This window comes from Lissotriton helveticus, chromosome 11, assembly GCF_964261635.1.
Source record: "Lissotriton helveticus chromosome 11, aLisHel1.1, whole genome shotgun sequence".
Classification (NCBI taxonomy): domain Eukaryota; kingdom Metazoa; phylum Chordata; class Amphibia; order Caudata; family Salamandridae; genus Lissotriton; species Lissotriton helveticus.
The window spans coordinates 222727332-222751202 of NC_136072.1; the positions used below are offsets into that span (position 1 = coordinate 222727332).

Here is a 23871-nt window from a genome sequence, read left to right on the forward strand (position 1 = left end):
CATACAGTAAAAGCAGGATTATGAAATAATACTGTAAAAGCATGGATATGGTTTCTTAGCCATATGATACTTTAAAATGGATAAAATAGATACATACATATATACATTGACTAATCGTACTCAACTGGTGCTTCTAACTACGCCTACCCCGGTGTACCTGACCTAAGCCTAATACGTGGGAGGGAGTAAGTAAGTAGCAGTTTAAGTTAAGTTTGTTTTGCCAAGAATCTGACTCAAGAATTCTCTGTAAGGGTTTAGTCAGTTCAGTACCTGGGTATTAGAAGGCAGGAGGGCTGGTATCTCTCTCTCAGGACTCGGTATCCCAGTCACCCGCAAGGGTAGGCTGGAAACGCCGGAGGCTGGATTTCTCGGCAGGAGAAAAGACAGCGTCTTTCTCAGCGCGTCAAAAGGGAGGGGCAGCGTCCGTGGGCTCTCGCATCAGCTGGGCTCTTCGGAAGTAGTAGCTGCTCCAGATTCATCACCACCGTGTGTTTGCTTAAGGCAACGTTGGTATATTTATACCTGAAAGGTGCCGGGTTTGACGTAAGGCTGGACATAAGACGTCAATAAAGATGTCACTAAGAACTGGTCGTTCTTACAGTGCTTTACAGGAGTTCTCTGACAAAATCAAAACAAAGCAGCGGGGATTTCCCAGGTTGCTGGAGGCTTGGATTTGTTTAAGAACTTGGTGTGCTTTCTAGGGGGCTGGAGGAATAGGCTTGCTTAATGTGACAGCATGCACTATGACTGAATTATGAAAAGGGTTTCTATGCCGTTGTAGGGATATTATTGATTTATAACCGGACAAGGGCAAAGAATAGGAATATTGATTCAGGTACCTAGATAAACACACTACACCCACTCCACGAATTAATGTCCATAATTACTAAGCTAAGCAATAGTAAACATATCTAACGGTGCATGTGTATACCGATCCACCCCAAAATACATTTTTTTGCATCTGAAATGGCATGTGCGAAATACACGAAAAATTAGTATAGGTACTGTACGCTTTCAAGCAGTGTAATCATTCATTAAAAGGATGTACATATATATCAGCATGAATGATTTGCGAAAATTACACATGAAATGGCTCTTAATACAGAAAAGAAAAGTGCGAGACCATTCCATCACATATAAATACAATCTTTTGTAAATATGCTAGAGGCTGAGGTAATATATTGTCTCTAGAGTTCCTAAAAATAGAAGCTCTGTTCTCTAAGAATAGTTCTACTTTAAGCAGAGGATGAGTGCCATAAAAAGGTAAATATTTTGGAATCGGGAAAAAATAATTTCGTTTTTTATAGGGAAGAAGTCAAAACAGTTCCAAATATTTTCAGAAGCTTTTATTTTTAAAGCTGAAGGCCAAATTCAGAGTTCAGGGAATGCTGAGTGCTCGTTTGCTTAAAAGTTTATTCTTTTTGTTCAGGGGAGAACATCATTTGAGATAGACTTTCAAAAAAGCAGTTTACCGCTTCAGGTGAAAGTTCGACCAAGTTGGAAAATGCCGCAACTGTGCAGTCGTGAGAATGATTGCTATCATCGATGACAGGATCAGCAGTGATCACAGAAGGTCATACCTGGTTGATGCTGCTCTCATCTTGCACTTCACTACCCTTCAATCGCAGTGGTGAAGTCTCAACGAATGCCGTCATCAGGATGGGTAACCGCTGGGGGCAACACGATGCATGAGCCTTTACAGGACTTAGCAAAGTATCTGTATCCAATGGTACTTCTGATTGTAGTGTAAGACAGACGTCTAACACGCATTCTTCTCCGCACAGCATACATCTTAACACAGGTAAGATACAGTTCTGCCAGATGGGTCTGAATGAAAGAAACCAGGTCATATTCAGATCTCTTAGCCGGGCTAATCCAAGGACTTTAGTTATGCGGTCCCGATAGCGTATAGCTAGGATCGTTTCTTCCATTGTTGCTGGAGTCTTGTCTGTGACATGGCTTGCCATAACGAAGCAGTAATATCAAAAATAAAATGCCTGCTACGAGTCCCAACAGGAGTGGAAGGCCGCCAAAGAGTGAATGGACAAAATTAGGAAAGATGCCCAGGACTGCTTTGAAAGGTGTCAACAGTCCCGAAAAAATTGTCTTAAATACACTCGCGATACCATTCGTATCAGAAATGTTTAAGATTTCATTTAGCATTTCTGCGAAGTGTAGGGGGCAATTTGTTGATAAAAGGTTATGTATCTCTGCCATTGTCCTTGCAACTTGGAGATCATACGTTTCTTTTGATGACGTCAAGTGCACTGGCGTCTGTAGAAGAACAGACTTCATTCTGCTTAAAGTATCAATTCGAACAGAAGAGATTTTCAAACTGGGCCAAATTTTTCCCTCGCTGTCTGGAGTGTCGTTTGGATACAATACTTTCATACAGCAAGTGACCCTGGACGAAACGCTTACCAGATAAGCTTTTCCTGGCACCAGGCCACAACATCTGTGGTCCACTATTAGAATGTAGCTCCCGTTCGAAAGCCGTCTAAAGAATGGCTCTATTCGAGTTGCAGGTGTGCCAAGCTGGTGACATGAAAGGTTAATAGAAAGTCCCCTCACATGCCCCATGCAGACTTATACCCTGACACAGAAGTGTACCACTTAGTGATTTTTCACAATTATTACCACTAAGAAATACATTCTGTCCTTTTCCACTATAACATGTGTGTGTGTGTAAGGTAATTTCCATGATGACTTGATGTATCCTTTACCCAACCTTTCATACTGGCCTGCCTGTATATACTCTTGGCAGTATTGAAATTGGAAAGTCGTTATCGGAATAGTTATTATCCCGTGTATTATCCATTCAATGACAGGTCGTTCTGACATTGTCAATGGTAATCTCTCAAGTTTTTCAATGCTCAGAATTGTATATTCTGCTCCCTTTTGTGCAAAGCTGATTTGTATATCAGTAAGGTTAAAGATAGAGAATAGTGACGTTGTGTTGATAAAACGCCAAGGCACGTAGCCTGAACGCAGATTTTGTAACGCCCAGCCAAGCTGTACAATAGAACGCAATTGGGACTGACCATGTTGTAACATTAGCATGTCCTGCTCTATTATATCGATTGCAGATGATACAATACTGTCCAGTGAATATATTCTGGAAGACAGAGTCATTAACCCATTGTCCACAACAGAAAGTGATTTTTCCAAATAATACGGTCAATTTCCCGTATTTTCTCTGCTGTTTTAATTTGAGTTTCTTTCCAAACTTCGTTATAAGCTGCATATATAGAGGCCGCTATGAAACGGTTTTGACGCTGTTTGCGTGGTCCCATAATGAAATCACGCAAGTCAGCACCTTCTTTTAGTAAAGTTAAGTGTTGCTTAATTTCTGCCAGTGTGGATGTATGTAGCCATTCAAGGCAGAGTTTTCCTACACTGTATGTTGTTACTATCCCTGGATGTTGTCGCTGGGAGTATCTAAGGTCTGGCCTGGTCAATTTGAACCCCTGTATTTTGTTCAGGTATCTATCTTGACAGTTATTTGTGTCTGTGGGCCAGATCAACCATTTCTTCCAATCAGGATGTGTTCTGTTTTGGTTTAAAATATGGGATACGTCTATCTCAACATCTGTAGTGCTATTACTGTCAGGTGTTGGCTTTGGAATAGACGGCTTGTTTAAGTCTTTAATTTTGGCTAGGCCAAGACAGGTTGTTTGTTGAATTGTGTCATTCAAAAATATAATTTGTTCTGGGATCATGCAGGCTCTGAATAATGATTCTATACCTTGGACTTGCCAGTCTCTGGTACCCCAGATCGTTTTTGTCTCAATGTTATTTTTCCAAAAATCAAAACCAAATGTATTCATTTTTTCAAAAAATGATTCTGAATAGATTAATTTTGTATTTGTTAGCATGGTTTTCATTCCTGTCTTATTTAACAGTTTGAAATAAAATGTTTCTGCTTCACTTATGTTAAACCCTGAGAAGTATGGGAATTTCTCATAGAATGTTTTTGAACTACCTTTTGGTGGAGTTGCACAATGTTCCCATTGATTATAATTTAAAACATTTCTAGGTTGAGCAGATTTATGCAAATAATGGTTACCATAGTGGTTGTAGCAGTGCATCTGTTCATAATTTGATGAACCCTGTAAATAATCATGTTCTGTAAATTTTGCTGACATAACTATGTCTGACATCATATCATTAATACTTTCAAAGTCCCAATCATCAGAGAATGTACTCGGTTTTACAAAGTCACCTAATGAAACCTTAAATTGATGAGGATACTTCAAGAGCTCGACCGGGCCATATATATATCATAATCTGTTTTATCCCATGCTACCCCACTGGGTATTGGATTGGCTGTGAAGTTTACTGAAGAAAGTTCTCTTTTCTCGATGTGTGAAGACTTGTGTGGCTTTAGGACCAGGTTGATATTCTGGCTTGCTGTGTCCATTGTAACATATTTTCCCTCAATGAAGTGTCCCAAGCATAGCACCATGATGAGCCAAAGCAGGAGGAAAAGTACACCTAGCACCACCCAAAATTCAATCCATGGGGAAATCGGATAGATTTCTTTTAGTTGATGAAAGAGTTCCTTAGTCTTATCTTTAAAAGTTTTTGTTGTTTTCTGAGGTTCCTCAGGTTCACTCGGATCCTCAGAAAAGTCATCGAAATTGATGAAGTAGCCTGATGCAGTTCTGTCAATTATTGGAATTGCTTCCGGAGTTTTCTTTGTTTTATTAGCATAGTCTGTGGCTACATCGTTGTAGACAGGTGTTTCTTGACGAATTGTTGTAATTTGGGTTTCAAGAGGCATTAGTTCCATGGGTTTGTTGCATAGTCCTTGTTGATTCACGGTAGGTTTATCAAATGTGATTAGTCTCTCAGTTTGAACCTCTCGATTTGTAGCAAACTTTGGTGTTCTGCTTTTTCTTGGGAGTCCACTTGGCCTACTACTTATTATTGGCCACATGATTGTGGTTTAACCAGGTCGATGGATACAACTCGGTTCTCCTTTTTACCAGCAAGGGGCGGTAGTACAACTGATCTTGTTCCGTTGACAGCTAAGACAGGTACTGCTTTTCTGTAAGAAGGCCCAAATTCCTTCTTCACCGCGATTTTCTCTCTGACCAGATCCCCAATCTTTGGAATCCAGACAGGTCTTGCTGGGATAGGTGGTTTCTCTTCAGTGGTTGTTGGCTGTTGTTTCAACTTTATGTTGCTCAGGTCTTTTCTTGTTTCATTTAAGTCCTGTAAAATAGCCAAATGATCTTTGATATCAAAGCATTTTCTTTCTACCACTGAAGTCTGACTATCGAGATCCTGGATATGCATTCTAGTCCCGAACAATAGTTCGTACGGACTGAAACCTTTTAGAGAATTTCTTGGCAGATTGTTAAGAATACGTTGGACACTTATTAAATGTTTGACCCACCCAACCACCGAACCTAATACCTTTGCCGTTATAGATTGCTTTATGTCTCGGTTTTTTCTTTCCACCATCCCATTTCCCTCAGGAAGGAAGTGATAAGATTCCCGCAATGCAATGCCCATGCTGGTCATGGCCTCCTTATAAGCTCGAGAGCTAAAAGCAGGACCCTGGTCAGAATGTAGCATGCCAATTGCGTCTATGCCGCTATAGACTCGCAAATCTTTTATAACAGTTCAGACGTCAGCCGAGAGCTGGGGTCTACATTTTAAGTGAAACTAGTCTTTTTGATAATATTAATGGAACGCATTATTTCTGGGTTTTTGCATATAGATGGCATTGTTCTCTCTAAGCGAAGGGCCATGGCAATACACCGGCCAGTTCGCCACTGCGATCTCTGTTGCAGTCTGGGCAGTTTATTGCAAATTTGTGATGTTGTAGGCTCATTCCCGGCCACCAGTATATTGATTGTAATTCTTTCAGAGATTCCTTAATCTTAAGGTGTCTTAGACCCTCACCCATATGTGCGTCTGCCACTAATAAGTTTCTCCTGTTCGTGTTTGGAATTACCCTATCCCCCACTCAAGGGATTCGAGCAAATGGAACGTTATTCCCATCAGTTATGTATGAGTACTTTACTGGAAAGCCTTTCCAGAGTGTTTTTATCGTATTATTTACTGTAGCACTGACAGCTTGTAATATGTCGCTGTCTATTTTGTTTTTGACCGGGTGATAGCAGCTACGGAAGCCGTTTGCACAGCTGCCTTCGCGGCTTCATCAACCAATGAATTCCCCGCAACGTGAACGCCATTACGTTGATGACTCAGTGTATGTATCACGTGAGTCTTTTGTAGTTCCTTTTGTAAAAGAACTACTTGTTCCCAAAGTGTTTTATGCTTGATTGTGCCACCCTTTGCATCTTTCAAACCATTTAGAACCCAATTCTGCAAGTATTCATTATAAGACTGAACGCAATAATATGAATCGCACACTATGAGTGTGGGGAATTCGCGATCAGTATTTTCAAGCGCCATCTTAAAAGCCAGTAGTTCAGCTCGCTGAGCTGTACAATCTCCTAGAGATTGTGTTTTAGTGACCAGTGGTCTAAATTTTCCTTCGTGCCAACGACCTTTAACAATCGCTCATGCAGCACTGTAAGCTTGTTTACCCCCAACTGCGGGCTGTGCTGATCCGTCTGTATATATTATACAGCCATAGTGCTCTAGAGGCAGGATTTCGGTCGGCAGAGGACATTCAAATTCATATTGGAGAAATTCTTGTGTTTTTAAATTAGGATCAAATTCGTAGACCACGTCTGTTGCAGCCAGAGAATTAACCCATTGGATCCATCTAGGATGTAGTGCTTTAGCATTTGGAATGCTTGCCTGTGTTACCGCTTCTAGAGCTGGTACTGGTGTAACGATGATTATTCGTTTACCTTGTGCTTGGGCTCTTTCTTTTGCTACCGCAGTCTGAACCGCAGTTAGAATTTTTTGCGTTGAGCTAAATTTCATTTCAGCTTTTGTGTACAAATGTGATTTGTATGCTATTGGTACCGTTTCCCCCTCATTAGAGGTTAGGTATGTGAATCCGCATCTTCCTGGGATGCCCCGGATTACAAGGTTGCGTGTGTTATCGCGTGTTTGCAATTTTGTTTTAGCTAACATGTATGTTTGCAATGATCTCAACATTTCTGTGTGTTTTTGAGTTCAATTGATTGTTTTAAAATCTGGTTTTATTAGTTCATAGAGAGGTTTAACCCTCTCTGCATAATTTAAGTTCTTCCGAAATTCAGGAAACCTAGAATTGATTGTAAGTTTCTCAGCGTTCTGGGTGCTTGGATTACAGCACATTTCTCTAAGAAATTGTCTGCCAGGCTTTTGCCTTCACTTGATAATTCATATCCTAAAAACAGGACAGTTAGATGGGCAATTCGTGACTTTTTAAAGTTGAATTTGTAACCCTCAGCTGCGAACCCAAGTATTATGGTGTTCACTCTTTTCAAGTGAGTATCCAAGTCATCATCTGTTAGATAGAAGTCATCGACATAAGATAATGCCTCATCATCATACATTTATAGTAACTCTGTTACTCTTGCTGAGAATAATCCTGGGCTATTCTTGAACCCCTATGGGAGTCGACAGAATTTGTCTGCGAGCCCATTATTGAGAAAGCGGTCAAATACCTGCTTTCAGGTGCTATATTTTGACAAAAGAATCCATTAGAGATGTCTAATGTTGTTTTGTATTTTTTGCGCACGATGTTATTCATTAGTGCTGCACTATGTGAGTTTTGTACTGCAAAAGTTTTGCAACATGAGTTAAGGTGTCTGTAGTCCAAAACTAGACGATATGAATCATCTGGCTTGGAGACAGGAAACAAAGGATTGTTCATTTGAGAGGTGCATGTTTCAATCACCCCCTGGTATTCAAGTTGATGTAAGATCTCCCTGACCTGCTTAATTGGATACTGCCTGTGTGCAGTTGGTTGATTTTTTAACTGGATTTTGTGAGGAGGAGAGTCCTCATCCCATCCAACATGGTTTTTATATAATGCAGGAGCTTGGGCTACTGCCCACTTTCTTGCAAGTGTATATTTTTTATGAATTGGAATGTGATTTGAGAAGGCAGGCATAATCGTTTCTTCGCCATGAGGGCACTCCCTGACAAAGTCCGGTGGCCAGTCTTTTTCAGCTAAAAGGATGTCAAAGCCTTTTGAGAGGTTATCCCAAAATAAACCCCTTATTTTCCTAGTCTTATCTCCCTCTATACGTAATGTTATTTCGTATATTTTATGAGGTTTGCTAACTCTGGTGTCAGCAGTTTCCACCTGAATGTATTCATTCGTGTCCACTGTCTCCAGATGATTCATCAGGATCTTGCGAGCTATGCTCACTTCTGCTGCGCTGTCTAGCATTGTCTGAGCCCACTCTCCGTTTTTCAGCTGTGCCCTCAGGATCTTCGGCATGTTTGATTATTTTAATACTGGCTACCTTCTTTTTTGGAAATTGTAATTTTTTACTTTGATGAGCAGGTTCCTTGTCTTTGGACTTGACGTGCTCTTCCCTGTGTTCTGACCGTCCTCTTCTTTCCGATTTCTGCGAGGAAGTCTGAAAAGATCGAGAGGGACGTGTATCAATATCTTGATATCTATCAGGTTTCTTCAAATTATCCCTATTTCTAAGGTTGTATCTTTTCTCAGAGGGTTCCCTCTGGGGAGACTTGTGTCCTTGGTCCGGAGATCTTTCTCTCCGCCGAGGAGACTTTCCTCTGGACTGGAATCTTTTTTCTTTGGGAGTGGATTGTTTATTTCCATCCCAGCTCTTTTTTGGAGTGTTTAAATTATTTTTAATAAATATTTTTTCAGGATTTTCAGTTAGTTGGGGTTTTACTGGTTTCCCACCCAAACTATCTCTTCCTAGCTCTTCATAGGATTTTTCTATGATTCTGGCAAGTTCAAATGGTTGTTCTGCTGTATCTGTTTCTTTCAATTTTTGAAGGAAAGTTATATCCTTAGTTGCCAATTGAACCAACTCTCTATATGCCTTTGTTAATTCTTTTATTTTAACTAAGAGTTCTTCGCTAGACATTTTATTAATGTCAGGTTGTGGTGTGTAGCTGGCTAGAACCGGCCATGTTGCTCCTGGTCTACCTAGTGGACCGAGCCTGGTGATGTGATTATTATGTTTTAGGGCGCCTTTAAACCAGAGCAGGTGCTCTTGGTATTTTAATGGGATTTCCACCTCCTCGAAAGGAGTGTAGATATCCGGTGGTTCCTCTATTTTGTAATAGTGGAACTTGTGTGTGACAGCGTTTGCTGCTGGAAAGTTTATCCATGAATAGAATACCTCTGTCTGCCGATATTCATGTGCCTCAATTACGAATATGACTGTACCACCTCTCGATGTTAGTCCATTTTCTATTAGTTTAAGAGTTATAGTTTTTCTTATGTTGACCGGGATGAGTATTGCATCCGGGTCAGTCTGCAGGAGACTTATCTTCCTCTAGGAGACGAGCTGCCATTCTAGCTGTCTCACTATCTCCTTCACCGTCTGACATTTTACTGACAGGAAGGTTTTTTGTTGCAGATCAAGTTTTCAAGGAAACAAAGATTAGGTGCACAATATTTTGGAACACTGTATCCTTCACCGTTGAATAAACCAAAAACTATACATAGAAATCTCTTCCTACTAAGTTCCGGCGGATTTTAACCTTTGACCCACTCCAGACGTCTTTGGAGTATTTACGGGCGAAAGGGTCTGTGTGAAAAAGCACGACTGAGTTACTCTAACGTCTTGCGTTAGATTTATCGCCTTACCAAACGTTGGGCGCCATGTAGTGTAGTTCCTATAGTCCCAATAGGCTCTGCGCATTGGAATAATATCTTCAGTAGTGTAGACGTAGGACTGAGGTTAACTAAGTCTCTACTGACTATATTAGACTTAAGTGTTTGCCAGCTAGCTCAGAGTTCACTAGAAACTTTCTCGAATAAGCGAGGAGGAGTTTAACCTCCCTAGATAGACAAGAAGGGATTTAGTTTCTGACAACCATAAAACATGACAACTTTGCTCTCCCTGAATAAGAGTATATCTCTAGAGTCGTGTGAAAACAAAAGACAGCTATTTCACTCAGTCAAAGGTGCGTACTTAGTTTCACCAGATTGCAGAGAAAAAGAGAGACGGGTGTTTTCAATAAAAGGTGTTATTTATTGAGCAGTCTCTTTCCTCATACAAGAGAAATGAATTGCTACAATTGCAATAGTTATAGTTAAGTAAAGTGCATACAGTAAAAGCAGGATTATGAAATAATACTGTAAAAGCATGGATATGGTTTCTTAGCCATATGATACTTTAAAATGGATAAAATAGATACGTACATATATACATTGACTAATCGTACTCAACTGGTGCTTCTAACTATGCCTACCCCGGTGTACCTGACCTAAGCCTAATACGTGGGAGGGAGTAAGTAAGTAGCAGTTTAAGTTAAGTTTGTTTTGCCAAGAATCTGACTCAAGAATTCTCTGTAAGGGTTTAGTCAGTTCAGTACCTGGGTATTAGAAGGCAGGAGGGCTGGTATCTCTCTCTCAGGACTCGGTATCCCAGTCACCCGCAAGGGTAGGCTGGAAATGCCGGAGGCTGGATTTCTCGGCAGGAGAAAAGACAGCGTCTTTCTCAGCGCGTCAAATGGGAGGGGCAGCGTCCGTGGGCTCTCGCATCAGCTGGGCTCTTCGGAAGTAGTAGCTGCTCCAGATTCATCACCACCGTGTGTTTGCTTAAGGCAACGTTGGTATATTTATACCTGAAAGGTGCTGGGTTTGACGTAAGGCTGGACATAAGACGTCAATAAAGATGTCACTAAGAACTGGTTGTTCTTACAGTGCTTTACAGGAGTTCTCGGACGAAATCAAAACAAAGCAGCGGGGATTTCCCAGGTTGCTGGAGGCTTGGATTTGTTTAAGAACTCGGTGTGCTTTCTAGGGGGCTGGAGGAATAGGCTTGCTTAATGTGACAGCATGCGCTATGACTGAATTATGAAAAGGGTTTCTATGCCGTTGTAGGGATATTATTGATTTATAACCAGACATGGGCAAAGAATAGGAATATTGATTCAGGTACCTAGATAAACGCACTACAATATGATTTGGTAAGACGTTGGTGCTTCTATTCCTACAATTACTGTTTTTATAAGAGACATCCCTTTTCCTCAACTGATGCATTCAATCCTATTTTTGTGGTGCCTCTGTGCTCCGTGTTGCTACAATCAACCTGCTTTTAATTCAGTCCTCTTGTACTGGAGCATCTTAATTATTCTCCTGACACAACCCAGGTTTCAAGGTGCCTATAGGGTTCTCATTTCTTTTAAGGATCTTCCTTTGAATTTTTCATTTCAGTTTCATAAGTCTTTATTTCGTTAATAAAATCATAAAAGACAGGAAATACATCAAAAGATTAAAAAAAAATTTAACAAAAAAGCCCATCCTTCGCCAATAAGCCACCAAACGATACCGAGCCAACTCGTTAAAGGGCTTACAGCCCAGGTCTAACAACAGGGGTTTGATAGGTGTGGATTGTGGAAGACCTATCAGATTCCGCAGGAATTTATTTTGGGCTTTGGCCAGACGGGTTAGATCTTTAAAGCCCCAAAGGTCAGCACCATACAGAGTGGCTGCATTCATTTTAGCTTCGTAGATCTTAAGTACTGGTGCAATACGTTTGGTATGGGACTTCTTATGCTCCTGAATTAAGCAACCCGTGAGGCGTGCAAATTTAAGGTGTAATGCCTCGATCTGGGGTTTCCAGCTTAGGCGATAATCTAATGTCACACCCAGATAGGTCATTACCTCTACTTGTTCGATGCAGACACCATTTAAACTAACTGAGCTTTTAATAGGGCGATTATTGCTAAAAACCATAAATTTAGTTTTGCTAATATTAATTTGTAAATCGTTAGCCCTGCAGAACTCATCAAATCAGTTAAGTGCGGTCTGTAGCCCTTTTGGAGTTTTTGAGAGGAGCAGCGTATCGTCAGCGAAAATTAGCATCGGATACTTAGTTCCTCCCAGGGTTGTAGCATCTGTCGGGGTATCAGCAAAGAACTCAACTACTTGATTAATAAACAAGAGGAAGAGGGTAGGGGCCAGCACACAACCCTGACGGACGCCACGAGTTACTGGGAAGCTTTCCGTCACCTGCCCTTGCTTACCCCATCTCACCCTGGCAAAATTATCCTCATGTAATCTAATTACCAAGTTCAGGAGTTCTGGCGGCATGCCCATTGATTTAAAAACATTCCACATTTTCTCCCTGGGCACAAGGTTGAAAGCCGACTTGAGATCCACAAAGGCAGCATAAATTGCTCCTCCACCTAACAGGACAACCTTCCAATACAACATAGTTAGTCTAAAGACCTGATCTATTGTACTAATTCCAGTTCTGAATCCGGCTTGCATAGGTGATAAAATGTTATCCAGTTCCATCCACCCCTGGATTCTTACAAGAACCATCCTAGCAGTTATTTTTTGGATTGTGTCGATTAAACTGATCGGGCGGTAATTACCCGGACCGATCGATCACCTTTTTTAAAAATGGGTAAGATCTCGGCTCCTTTCCAAGAAACTGGGATCCTTGCCCCTTTAGCAATAGCATTAATGAGCATAGTTATATAGGGAACCCAAATGTGTAGATTAATTTGAAAAAGGTCTGCCGGTATTGCATCCATTCCTGGAGCTTTTCCGGGTTGTACCACACTAAGAGCTTGCTCTGCCTCGGAAAAGGTGAAAACTAAGGAAGGGCAAGAGTTGGGAAGAGGAGATATTACCTTTGTCTGCTCTATATAATGCTCTGTGTTTAAGGCCCTGAACTGGGAGGAATAGAAGGCCACCCACTCTTCAGGAGGGACATGATTAGCGGGGATTCTGGAGTCAGAATTCAGGCCCCACTTAAAGGTTTCCCAAAACCTGTTTTGATTAGAAGATTGGCACGCCGTGAGGAGCTCGGACCAAAGGTACTCGTCCCACTCTTTCTTGGCGGCCCATTGGGCTCTTTTATATAATTGCCGGGCTATTTTAATGTCGCTAGTAACTCGAGTTTTAATTACCTTGATCAAACTACTATGTGCTTCCCTACAGCTCTTGTTGTACCATGTGTTTTTTAGACCTGAAACCTTTTCTTTCTTTGGGTTTAGTGGTAGCGTTAGAAGAATTTTGAGTTTTGAAAAGCACTGGTCGTGGAGGTCACTAATCTGAGAAATGCCCCCCGAGGGGTATTGCAGAGCTTTCATATGTGTAAGGGTGACCGAGACTTCTTTTTCTATACCGCTAATTATGGAGGGGTCTTCGACTACCCTAGACCATCTAACTCTTCTTCTGTCATTTGTCAAGATGGCTTCAGACGTTAGACAGAGATTTTTGGGAGATTCTCCACTATCCCGGGGGGAACAAGTTATTTATATAATTGTAACTGGTGGTAGGGGGCGTGGCAGGCAGGCAGGGAGAGTGGCCCAGCTGATTTCGATTGGGTCTGGCCAGGACTCCTGGGAGAGGTAGTCCCGCAGCTCGCAGCCCTGCCCACGCACTCTCGCACCCACAGCAGTCTCCGTTGGATTAGGGCAAAACAACAGGAGAGGTCCAAGTATCTACAGCGCACAACACTCGAAGCGGGACCCGCGAAGCAGGTACCGCTAGGCGCTGTGCTGGAAACGGTGATTAGGGCGGCGTTTCAGGTCACACAGCCACAGGTCAGTACGGCATCCCAATAGGCGTTGAAGTGCCAAAGTTTAAATCCCGGTGGTGGGGGGCGTGGCAGGCAGGCAGGGAGAGTGGCCCAGCTGATTTCGATTGGGTCTGGCCAGGACTCCTGGGAGAGGTAGTCCCGCAGCTCGCAGCCCTGCCCACGCACTCTCGCACCCACAGCAGTCTCCGTTGGATTAGGGCAAAAAAACAGGAGAGGTCCAAGTATCTACAGCGCACAACACTCGAAGCGGGACCCGCGAAGCGGGTACCGCTAGGCGCTGTGCTGGAAACGGTGATTAGGGCGGCGTTTCAGGTCACACAGCCACGGTAAGTAACTCGTTTCCATTTCATAACCCTGCTTATGATCAGTTGCCTGTGCTCCAATTTCTTGGGATTCAGCTATTGACAGAGGATACATTTACCTCCAAATTTCAGGGGTTGGGTTCTTCTAACATTCATTTTCTTATTGTGTTGACTGTTTCCTTTTGATTACTGCCCACCTTATTTATTGGCTACAGTGCACCTGTTTTCAATCTCTTTGCTTTATTTTCACAAATCATTGTTATCTTGAATATTGGTCTAATAGGTTCAATGCAACTGATCTAGATTAGAACTCTCAAAATGTGCTGCCACTGTTTTAATAAATGAAAGCCCATGGCTGGAAATAGTCTTAGGTAACTGATGGCTGATTTTTTTTACATGGTCCTGACTGTGTGATTAGAGTTTTCTGTATGGAATGATCACACTTTGAACGGTGAGTTGGTGGGGACTTGCAACCTTTCTCAGTGTTAGAGTCTCTCGGTGACAATGACAATGTCACCGCAAACTGCTGTCAGTACTGCAGTGAATTGATGTTCCAGTGTCAGTGGCTCACTATCTCAGTGTATTTTTCTGTCTCGCATCTCCCTCTTCCCCCTCCTCCCCATTTGCAAGATGTTTATATTTAATCCAGTGTAAAAGTGTGGTAAGGGCAGTTACAGGAGGCACCAGAAGTGCTGAAAGGTGACCATATCATGCTGTGGTCTGATTCCACTTTCACCGCAGTTTTTGAATGTGCTCTCAGGTTTCTAGAGCGAATATGCTACTTTATTCCGAATTCATTTTCCCCGCATGCAATTACAAAGCGGTGGTTACAACAACCGCGTTGCAACAACGCATACCACTACCTCGCAATTCGGAACAACGACTTGCTCTAGGGGGGGCGATGGATGTTGGAATAATATAATTTACTATACCAGCTCCAGTATGTGGAACAGTAGGAAAGGTGATGGATTTTAAATCCAACACCTTCTGCCCCCTCCGCAAGTCATTGTTCAGACTTGCAGAGTAATGGTATGCGTTGTTATAATGCGGTCATTGTAACAACCGCGTTGTAATTCCGTGCAGGGAAAAGTATTCGTGTTAAACAATGTTTACCTTCAGAGCTGGTTTTAAGCAATATTTGAGATTTTACATTTTCAATACTTTGGGTGCCATGGAGGCCTGAATACAAACAAGACTAACAGCGTCAAATGTTCTTGCCATCCTCATGACCTGGTGGTCATGGGGCAGATTGTGACATTTGGATGCCATTTGCAATTTCCTTCTCAGATTCAGTGAATTCCCCCATTCAACTCCAGTGTCCTTAACGTAGGCACAATTTAGGCACAGTTTCTCAGACTAGTGATGTTTAAACGCCGTGCTCAGAGTTACAGTGCACTCCCTTTTTCCCAGCCTTCTTTCATGATACTTTATACCAGTAGCTTGCAGATAAAACATATTCCTCATATAACCGATTCTACATGTATGAATGTGCTCCTAGTTGGAAACACCATTTGGAGTGATGAGTCTAAATCTTTTAGAGAAGTGAAATATCCTACATTCTCCCAGGAGCATTGGCATGGCCATAACTACAGGAAGTTTAATATAATGATCCTAGTTATTGTACTACTAGGAGAGAGTAAACAATAACGATCATGCAGAGCAAGATAAAATAATCCAAAGGCCCAGTGAATCCAATTGAACAAGGACACCAGAGTTAAAGTTCCCGAGTCATCCAGAACAGTGGGCAGGAAAGTGTAGACCTAGGCAAGCAAGGGTGGATCTAAGGACTGATGCGCAAATGAAAACGGAGAAGAAATAATCTGAGGAAAATTAGCACGGAAACTGCAACTTCAAGCTACTTGTTAACTCTTTTACCTCTTTCCTGGAAAATAAGGTTCCACCATATTACATGTGTAGGAAGTCCATTGAAATTGCATTACGTAAGTTAAACATAGTCTGTTCCTTCTGTATCAGCCCACCCAGTCTCACTCCATGGTACTGAGTTCTACCGCCATTTCTGATGACGATTCCAGGTCGCCATAGAGCAGAGCAGCACTGTTTGGTAGTGCTTCACTGTAAGCTCTATGTCTCCCAATCGTGGCATTACCTTACATTTGCTGGATCCCACCTCTTTTACACAGTGATCAAAAACTCAAGATTTCAGAGCAGAGGAGGCACAATTAGTGAGGCAAGGCAGTCTGTTTACATCAGTAGAAGAAACTTAAGATCCTTTGTAGACTAGGGTGTCTCCAAGTCCAATGTAAAGCATAAGGAAACCATGTTTATTAGAGGGTTCCATTCATTCTTGTTTTCTGAAGAAGGTGCAACCTTTTTCCGAGTTGCTGCTCAGAAAACCACATCGTACCTTGGAGAATGCAACAAATCCAATGTGTTGAGGAAAGTTTCTTTGACCAGAGTGCACCAAAATAGATGGACTTTTTTTCTATTTCTCTGCATGTATTTGTATGTATTTGTTAATTACAAAATCAATATTTATTCTGGTCATTGTTCTCTTAATAATGACAAAAGATTATGAAATCTCAACGTGATTTACGATTACCCAATCTCATCATTTGGAGATACATGTTTTATAAAGTCAATATTTAAGCTAACAAAAAGCAGTGTTTCAGAAGAATGGTCCATCGTTTATATCAATTGTTCTTGATCATGTATAATCTCCGAAAACAGCGAGCAGTCTATTGTCCATACCATTGTCTTACTTTCTTTTTTTAACATGTGTCCTCATTTCTTAGATAGTTAAGCTAAATCACTGGGAAATTATTTGGATAACCCTGTGCATGGCCTACTTAAACAAGATTCCTCCCTGCTAATAATAATTCATTTTCTTAAAATAATATATTTCTGAACTGAATCGCTTTGTTCTTCACAATACAAGTTTTTTAAATAGAAATACTTCTTATTAATTTTTATCAGCTCTAGGACAGGTTAGACTCCACGAGAGAAATAATCCCAAGGCTATATACTTATGTTGTACTGCCAGGTTTTCTATTTCTCAATTTCTTACATTAAACCTGCATCTCATGTTATGTATATTTGTAAAGTGCACTGTCGCCCGATAGGATCATCTGGTGCTGAGTCTTATTGCTGTAAAATGTATACACTTAGTGCCATTTATATTGATATCATTAACAAAATGCAAACTGAAGCATTAAGGAGCTGCAGAGAAGGATTTCAACATGGATAGGTAAATGCCAGGAGTAGAGCTGATTTGAATTCAGAGAAGCAAACACTGAAGTTTGGGGAGAAGAAACTCTAAGTTCTTCTTTCAAAATTTTATGGATTTTGGTGATGGAGGGGTGGATTAGTGTTACACGAAAGAGAAAAAGAGTGGTTCATGAAAAAGGATTCCCTGAAAGCCTTAATAGGGTCACGAAGATGTTCTTTGGTGTAGCGGGTTGATGAAACATGTAGGTTGTTTTAAGATGCAGCGTTGCGAGAAGAATGTGAAAATCAGTGGCAATTGGATCAGTTTGGCGCACTTTTCAGGATTTGTTTTGAGAAGTAGGTGGGAATTATCCATCCAATATAGCAAATATGATACAAGGTCTGTGGAAAAGTAATTTGAGTAGATAGTCGGATTTGTGTGGAGTCTGAGAAGGAAGTGTATTTTCACTTGTGAAAAAGGATTTATCATGTCCATAAGGCTCCACAGTACCCAAAATATGATCACACAAACAAGTTTAGCAAGCCTAGTTACCCGGAAGTGGGAAAGGGGTTTAGTACATCAGAGCTCAAATTCTGAGTTTTCATGGAAAGAAGTCAAAAGTCTTGCCATTACTTTTATTTGTACAGTTTCTTTGAGATTGCATATATTATGTCAAGTCTCTCTGTAAATCACACAATTACTTTTCTCAGCATCAATGTTTGAATTTTGTAGTTGTATTACAACAGAGACTGGTTACTGAAAGATTTCCTGCCTGTGCTCAGAGATAACTTCTGTTTACAACAGATGTGTGACATCATATTCTTGAAAGGGGAAAAAATACTTTACTGTGTGCGGTATGGAGCTATATAGGTACTATGCAAGTACATATGTTTCTGACTATGTGCTGAGCGATAATATCCTCAGACCATTTGTGTTCTAAAGTGGATATGTATTCATGTTTGAATTACTATTTTTATATGAATTTGTTTCTCTTATCAGAGTAATGGAACAACAGAACATCAGGTGGAATCCTTTATTCGAAAAAAACTGGAATCTCTAATAAAAGAATCTCAAATAAGGGACAAAGAAGAGCCTGATAGTTTTACCGTCCGAGCATTATTGAAAGCAACACATGAAGGTCTAAATGTCAATCTGAAAGAGGTAAGGCACTGTTTAGATGTATATTTTTCTCTAACCTTACGGTTTATTTCCATCTCAATTATATTCCTTGCTCGATATTCAAGAATACTACCCTCGGGCGCTCAATTTTGGGGATGTGGAAATAATTTTTCATCACCAGAGTTTGACTTCGAGCAAAAGACAGAAAGACAGACAAGAGAAACATAATAAGAACGATAAAAACAGGAAAACGCTGACAAAAGTCATAAAGGGACGATTAAACATTGCAGCAGGAGTGATATAAAAAGACAAAAAGTCTTGGGAGATGAATAAAAGAAGCATGAGATGTAATCAATACTTTGACAGCCTTGGTATTCGGCAGTTCTGACATTCAGCAGGCCCACTGGTGGGCTCTTAAGGAAAACATTGACCCTTACACGTACATTTCAATTTTTAAAAATGACGCACTGCAGCTTTGCTACGCCCGCATGCAATAAGGGACCTGCTGGTACTGTTTATACCATGTTGATTTTAGAAAGACTCATTCAGGTGTTCCTTCATGTTATCCAAAATTTCTAATATTCCACAATTTCTGATGCCCCCATTTGAGATATGGAAATGTCAGACAAGATTGGCATTTGGGGTAGGTTAATATATATATAAACTGTAGCACAGATTTGTTCATATAAATGTATAAATATTAACATAAAAATTGAAAAAATAAAGTAACATATATCGTATTACACAGTGATAAATTTGATAAAACTTTCCCAAAAAAGGTTCATCGTACTCAGCTCCTTCTTAGAATGTTTTGAGGTAGTCCATCAAGTGGGGGCTGCGAAATAGCGGGTCCCAAATAAGTTTTCCCATTCAATGTTCTTTGGAACATTGAACAGCATTTCTGCCAAAATGACTGAATCGAATTATACCAAATTTGGCAAAAGCGAGATTTGTACCCAGAAAGTGGGCTTTTTGTAATATAGTGTATGTTAGAAATTGGGTTTCTGGTTGGCAGAGATATGCATCCTTTCTAAGCAGGAAGCACAATCCTAGTCAGGGTAAGTTAGCAACACACTCTAAATTAGCCTGTACTCAGCCTCTGGTAGCTTGGCACAGAGCTGTCAGGCTTAACTAAGAGGCAATGTGTAAAGAATTTGTACGCGCAACACACAGAAACACATTGAAAACACTAAAGAAAGACTTCACATCAGTTTAGAAAAATGGATCATTACATTTTGAATAAAACAAGACCAAAACAACAAAAATCCAATATGTAGAAGTCAAGATATTAATTTTCAAAGGTTAATTGTAAACAAATAGTGTGCAAAGATTTAATTGGTTGTGTTGGACCAGGACAAAGTTAAGAGGTCAGGCTGCCTGTGATGGAGCACATGCTGGCTACAGGACCCATGTAGGGCCCGCTGAGCAAAAGCACCTTAATCCTTCCTGCAGTACGAGATGCGGCGACGATCCCTACACAGTTGAGGTGTTGCACCGGGTTTTTCAATGCAACTGTAATGATGCATTGGTTCCTTTGAGTGAAGCGCCAGTTCTGACTGTGGTGGTTTCGGAGACAATGTGCCTGGTTAATCCATGCTGGAAGGTTGATGCTTTGTTCTTCTCCGTGCAGTGCCGGTGAAGTGTTGTTTCTGGAGCGGTGGTTCCAAGTGAAATGTACAGGTCCGGTCCCTGCAACAGCAGTGATGCATCAGTCCTGATCTCGCAGCATGAGCTGTCGGTTCCATCAATGCAACAGCATAAATGCGCAGGTTATGGCGGATGCATCACTTTTCCACTCACTTCCAAGGGGACTGGTATGGCACTATTTGGTAGAGCACGACTTAAAGCAAGCAAAGTACAGGTGCGGTTTGACGATGGAAGTGAAATCTTTGTGTAGGAAAATGGTAATATTATGTGGTATGGCTGTGAGGCCTTTCCATGTAATACTTACACAATACCCAGAGGTGGAACTCGGATTCACATCAGTAATTCTTCTCTCAGTCATGGTAGAGTGACAAAGAGCCGACAGGCTTACTTAGAGGAACATATGTTAAGCATTTTACAGTACCCACAGTGATGATAAGTAATTGACACAACTTGAACAAAATCTGACATCAATTAATAAAAATAGAGCTTATTTTATATCAATTAGACACCAGAATGAAGTATGTATAGTTCTTATAACCAGAGGTATAGAATTTACAGTGATAATAAAATCAATACTTGCAGAGCTGTCAAACTTTATCATTGCTGTCAATGGAGAAAATCTCGGATGACACTTGCTCAGTTGCGGGATGAATTCAATGGAACCCATTTGGAGTTAAGGTCTTGCGGGTCCACAGACCAAGCCTCGATAGTCTGAAAATGTTTGCCTTGATCTTGGAGTCCGGGGACAGAGGTGAATTGGCTGTCCTGGTTGTATGATGTTACAACGCGTTCTTTTAGATCGCGGTACATCACAACGCATCTTTTACAACGCAAGTCGTTACCACGACTTGCGCTGTAGGGTGCTGGACTTAGGAATAGTAAGATTTACTATAACAACTCCAGCCTACGTACAGTAGGGAAGGTGTTGGAATAGTAAATCTACTAATCCGTAGTCTAGAACGCCCTCCAGCGCAAGTCGTGGTAACGACTTGCGTTGTAAAAGACGCGTGGTAAAGGCAGCGTGGTGTTTTGACCGCGTTGTCATGGATGTTCCCCGGCTGTCCTTGGTGCTGACTGGGACAAGCTGGAGCTGCCATAAACAACAGTTGACAAAATGATACTTGTAGGTTGAGTGCAGGGGAGCTCCTTGGAGGTGAAGTTTGAAGGGGCCCTGGACCAGGAATCACCAGGTAGAACAGCTCTACCTAGCTCAGGCGGCTCGGGTGCAGACGTATGCCTGGCTATCCATGGTGCTGAACGGGAATGCATATGCTGACTTTAACAGGCACGTCAACAAAGCCTTGTCTGGGATGCAATAACTTGACAACTGCACCACAGAGTTAGAGGGGATACGATGCAAAAGGTGCCCTCTGTGTGGGGCATCGGGTGAAGCAGTTAGCAGTCAGCCAAACTACTAATAAGCCTTGTTCCTTACGAAGGTCACGCTGGGTCAATCTTCTTCCAGAGGTCCTGGGAACACTGTAGAGGCCTGGGACTCGTTGAGGCTCAGAACTGCCCTTCCCAGAAGGCACCTGGCCTGTTACTTTTGGGCTGGTCCATGACGGAGCCCATTGGTAATTTCTTCTTGTATCTTGGAAGACCGGTTTGTGCCTGCCAAATGCAGGGGGCTAGTACCTCTAGTCCTAGGGTGGTATAACAAAGTCTTTGACTTGCAGAGGGATTTCTCTTCCTTTTGGAACCAGTCGCTGGTCCTGGACCAGTCTTGGTCTGGTTGGTGCAGGCGGGCAGCCACAGGTACAGTACTTTACACCTCTTCTTTGTGGAGTTCTGCTTTGGGCTGACACAGCTTCTCTTGGTCCTTTTCTTCTTCAGAGTAGATCTGGAGTTCTGGTGTCAGGGGTTCCCCTTTAATTCTGGATTTAGGATGTGTTTAGAAGAGTTGATGGCTAGTAGCCAATAGGCTACCAGTTCTGCGGCTAATCCGCCCCTGAGGTGACAACATCCGGTGGGTGAAAGACACCAGACTACCCAGAACCCACTATTTGAAGGAGTTTTCAAGATGGAATATGCCATCCTTGACAGTACAGACCCACTAGCCCACCCTAGAAGTGTGGCTAGCCTTTGGGGGATGTTAGCCTCCTGCATACCTAATTTCTCGCCTGCTCGCAAACACTAGTGCCTGGGCAATGGGTGACTTTTGTCTCCTCTAGTAGGCAAGTCACTTACATATCCGAGGCGGTGAAGCCTTTGAGAATCACCGCACTGATGGGCCATTCACAAGCCATCCTGGGAGGGTGGAGGTGTGAGCCCCCTCCTGCCCAGGTCTTTTGTCTCACGTCCACTGGAGTGATAGCGCACACCAGCAGGAGGTCAGCCTCTGTCTTGGTGGCAAATGGCTCAGAAAGCCTGCCAAAGCACAAGGTAACTTGTTGCTCAGTGAGCAACCTCTAAGGATGACCCCTTGGTACATGCCAGCTCACCCTGCACACGAGAATCCTGTTCGGGGTAAATGAAAAAGCACTGTGTTTGTTACCAAACACGACTAAATTCGATGGTACCATCATGGAGCTGGCCATCTGTTTTTTCCGGTAGCCAGTCCACGTTAACCTATGGACTGCCGTTTACGTACAGTAAACTTGAATGGCAAGGTTACTGTAGAGGTATATATGTCTGTAAAATAATGCACCTTGCCTCCTGGGCTTTAGTAGGCCTACCTTAGGGATGGCCTACATACCTTAAGGCAGTGAGGTGTCTCTGTCACACATGGTGTGTGCAGAGCCTCACTCGGGCAGAGAAAATATTTGTGCAGGGTGCGGTAGCAGTTCTACTGACTTTACGTTTACTTGGGTCACTCAGGGTGACACAGATAGTACTTCAGCCCTAGTAACCCCTTTAACTCCCTTACCCTGGGCACCCTGGTACCATATAGAAGGGTCTTATAATGGGGTTAACACATCTTGCCAATTGGGTGTACCAATTCAAGGGAAAGAGCACTGGGGCCTGGTTAGGAGAGAGATCCCAGTACACTTTCAGTTCTACAACCATGGCCTCTAGAGCAAACAATGGGTGGGGGGGGGGGTGACTATCCAAAGAGGGCGCTTTCCTTCACTTTGAAACCCTTGAAACTTCAGCAACAAGAGGCAAGCCAACAAGCTCTTGGAGCCTGCTTAGGTTGTGGAAGGTAAAGATGTAGGTCCAGTATTTCTCACTTCTAGGCAAGAAGCAGCAGGCCAATACAGCAAAGCAGTTCAGCAAAGTGGCAGTCCTTTCTGGCAGTACAGCAGTCCTTCTTCCTGGTAGAACGTCCTCAGTTCCAGAAGTGTTCTGAGTTGGTATTGTCAGAAGCCCAGTACTTATACTGAGTTGAGCCTTTTATGCGGGGAGACCACGAAGAGATGCTTTGAAGTGCACAATACCCTGCCTTTTCTGACCTGGCCCCAGTCACACTCCAGAAGGGTATGCAATCCTTTGTGTAGAGACAGGAAACAGCCATTTCAGGTGCAAAGTGTTAGCTCCTCCCTCCCATCCTGCTCAGGATGACCCATCAACGTGCAGATGTCTACTTAGTCACACCTTTTTTGTGCGTCTGTCTAGAGGGAATGCAGGAAGCAAGCTGTCATCCACCCCAGACGTGTATTCCAGAGAAAGGCAGAAGGCACCAAATAGTTCAAGTAAGAAAATGCCAACTTTCTATAAGTGGCATTTTCTTGTGAGTTCAGAGACACAGAGGGCCTCATTAGGATGGCGGTGAATCCGCATCCTCCGGCCGGCGGAAGCCACCGCCGGCCCGGAGGATGCGGATTCACCGCAGCGGCCACATCAAACACCCACCGCCAGATTAGGATGGCGGTGGGAATGTGGTGTTACCAGCGGCGGACGGCAGGTCCGTCCGCTGCTGATCCACGGGGTTTGCCAGGCCATTTGGTGGCGGTGTCTGCAAGATACCGTCCGCCAAATTAGGAAGCATGAGTAAACATGCTTTTCCGCGGCGGTTTTTCCGCCGTGAAAAAGCATGTGGACCTTTGCTTCTGGGGGCGGGCCCCCAGGG

At 42.4% G+C, this 23871-nt stretch overlaps 1 protein-coding gene across 6 annotated transcripts in view; it reads left to right on the forward strand.

The window, feature by feature from the left end:
* PLCH1 (phospholipase C eta 1) overlaps positions 1-23871 on the forward strand; it is a 942696-nt gene that overhangs the window by 754103 nt on the left and 164722 nt on the right. For all 6 annotated transcript variants that reach the window (XM_078667769.1, XM_078667764.1, XM_078667766.1 and 3 more), the window contains exon 12: positions 18096-18257. In XM_078667769.1, coding sequence (XP_078523895.1) covers positions 18096-18257 — 162 coding nt within the window. The remainder of the gene's footprint in view (positions 1-18095; positions 18258-23871) is intronic.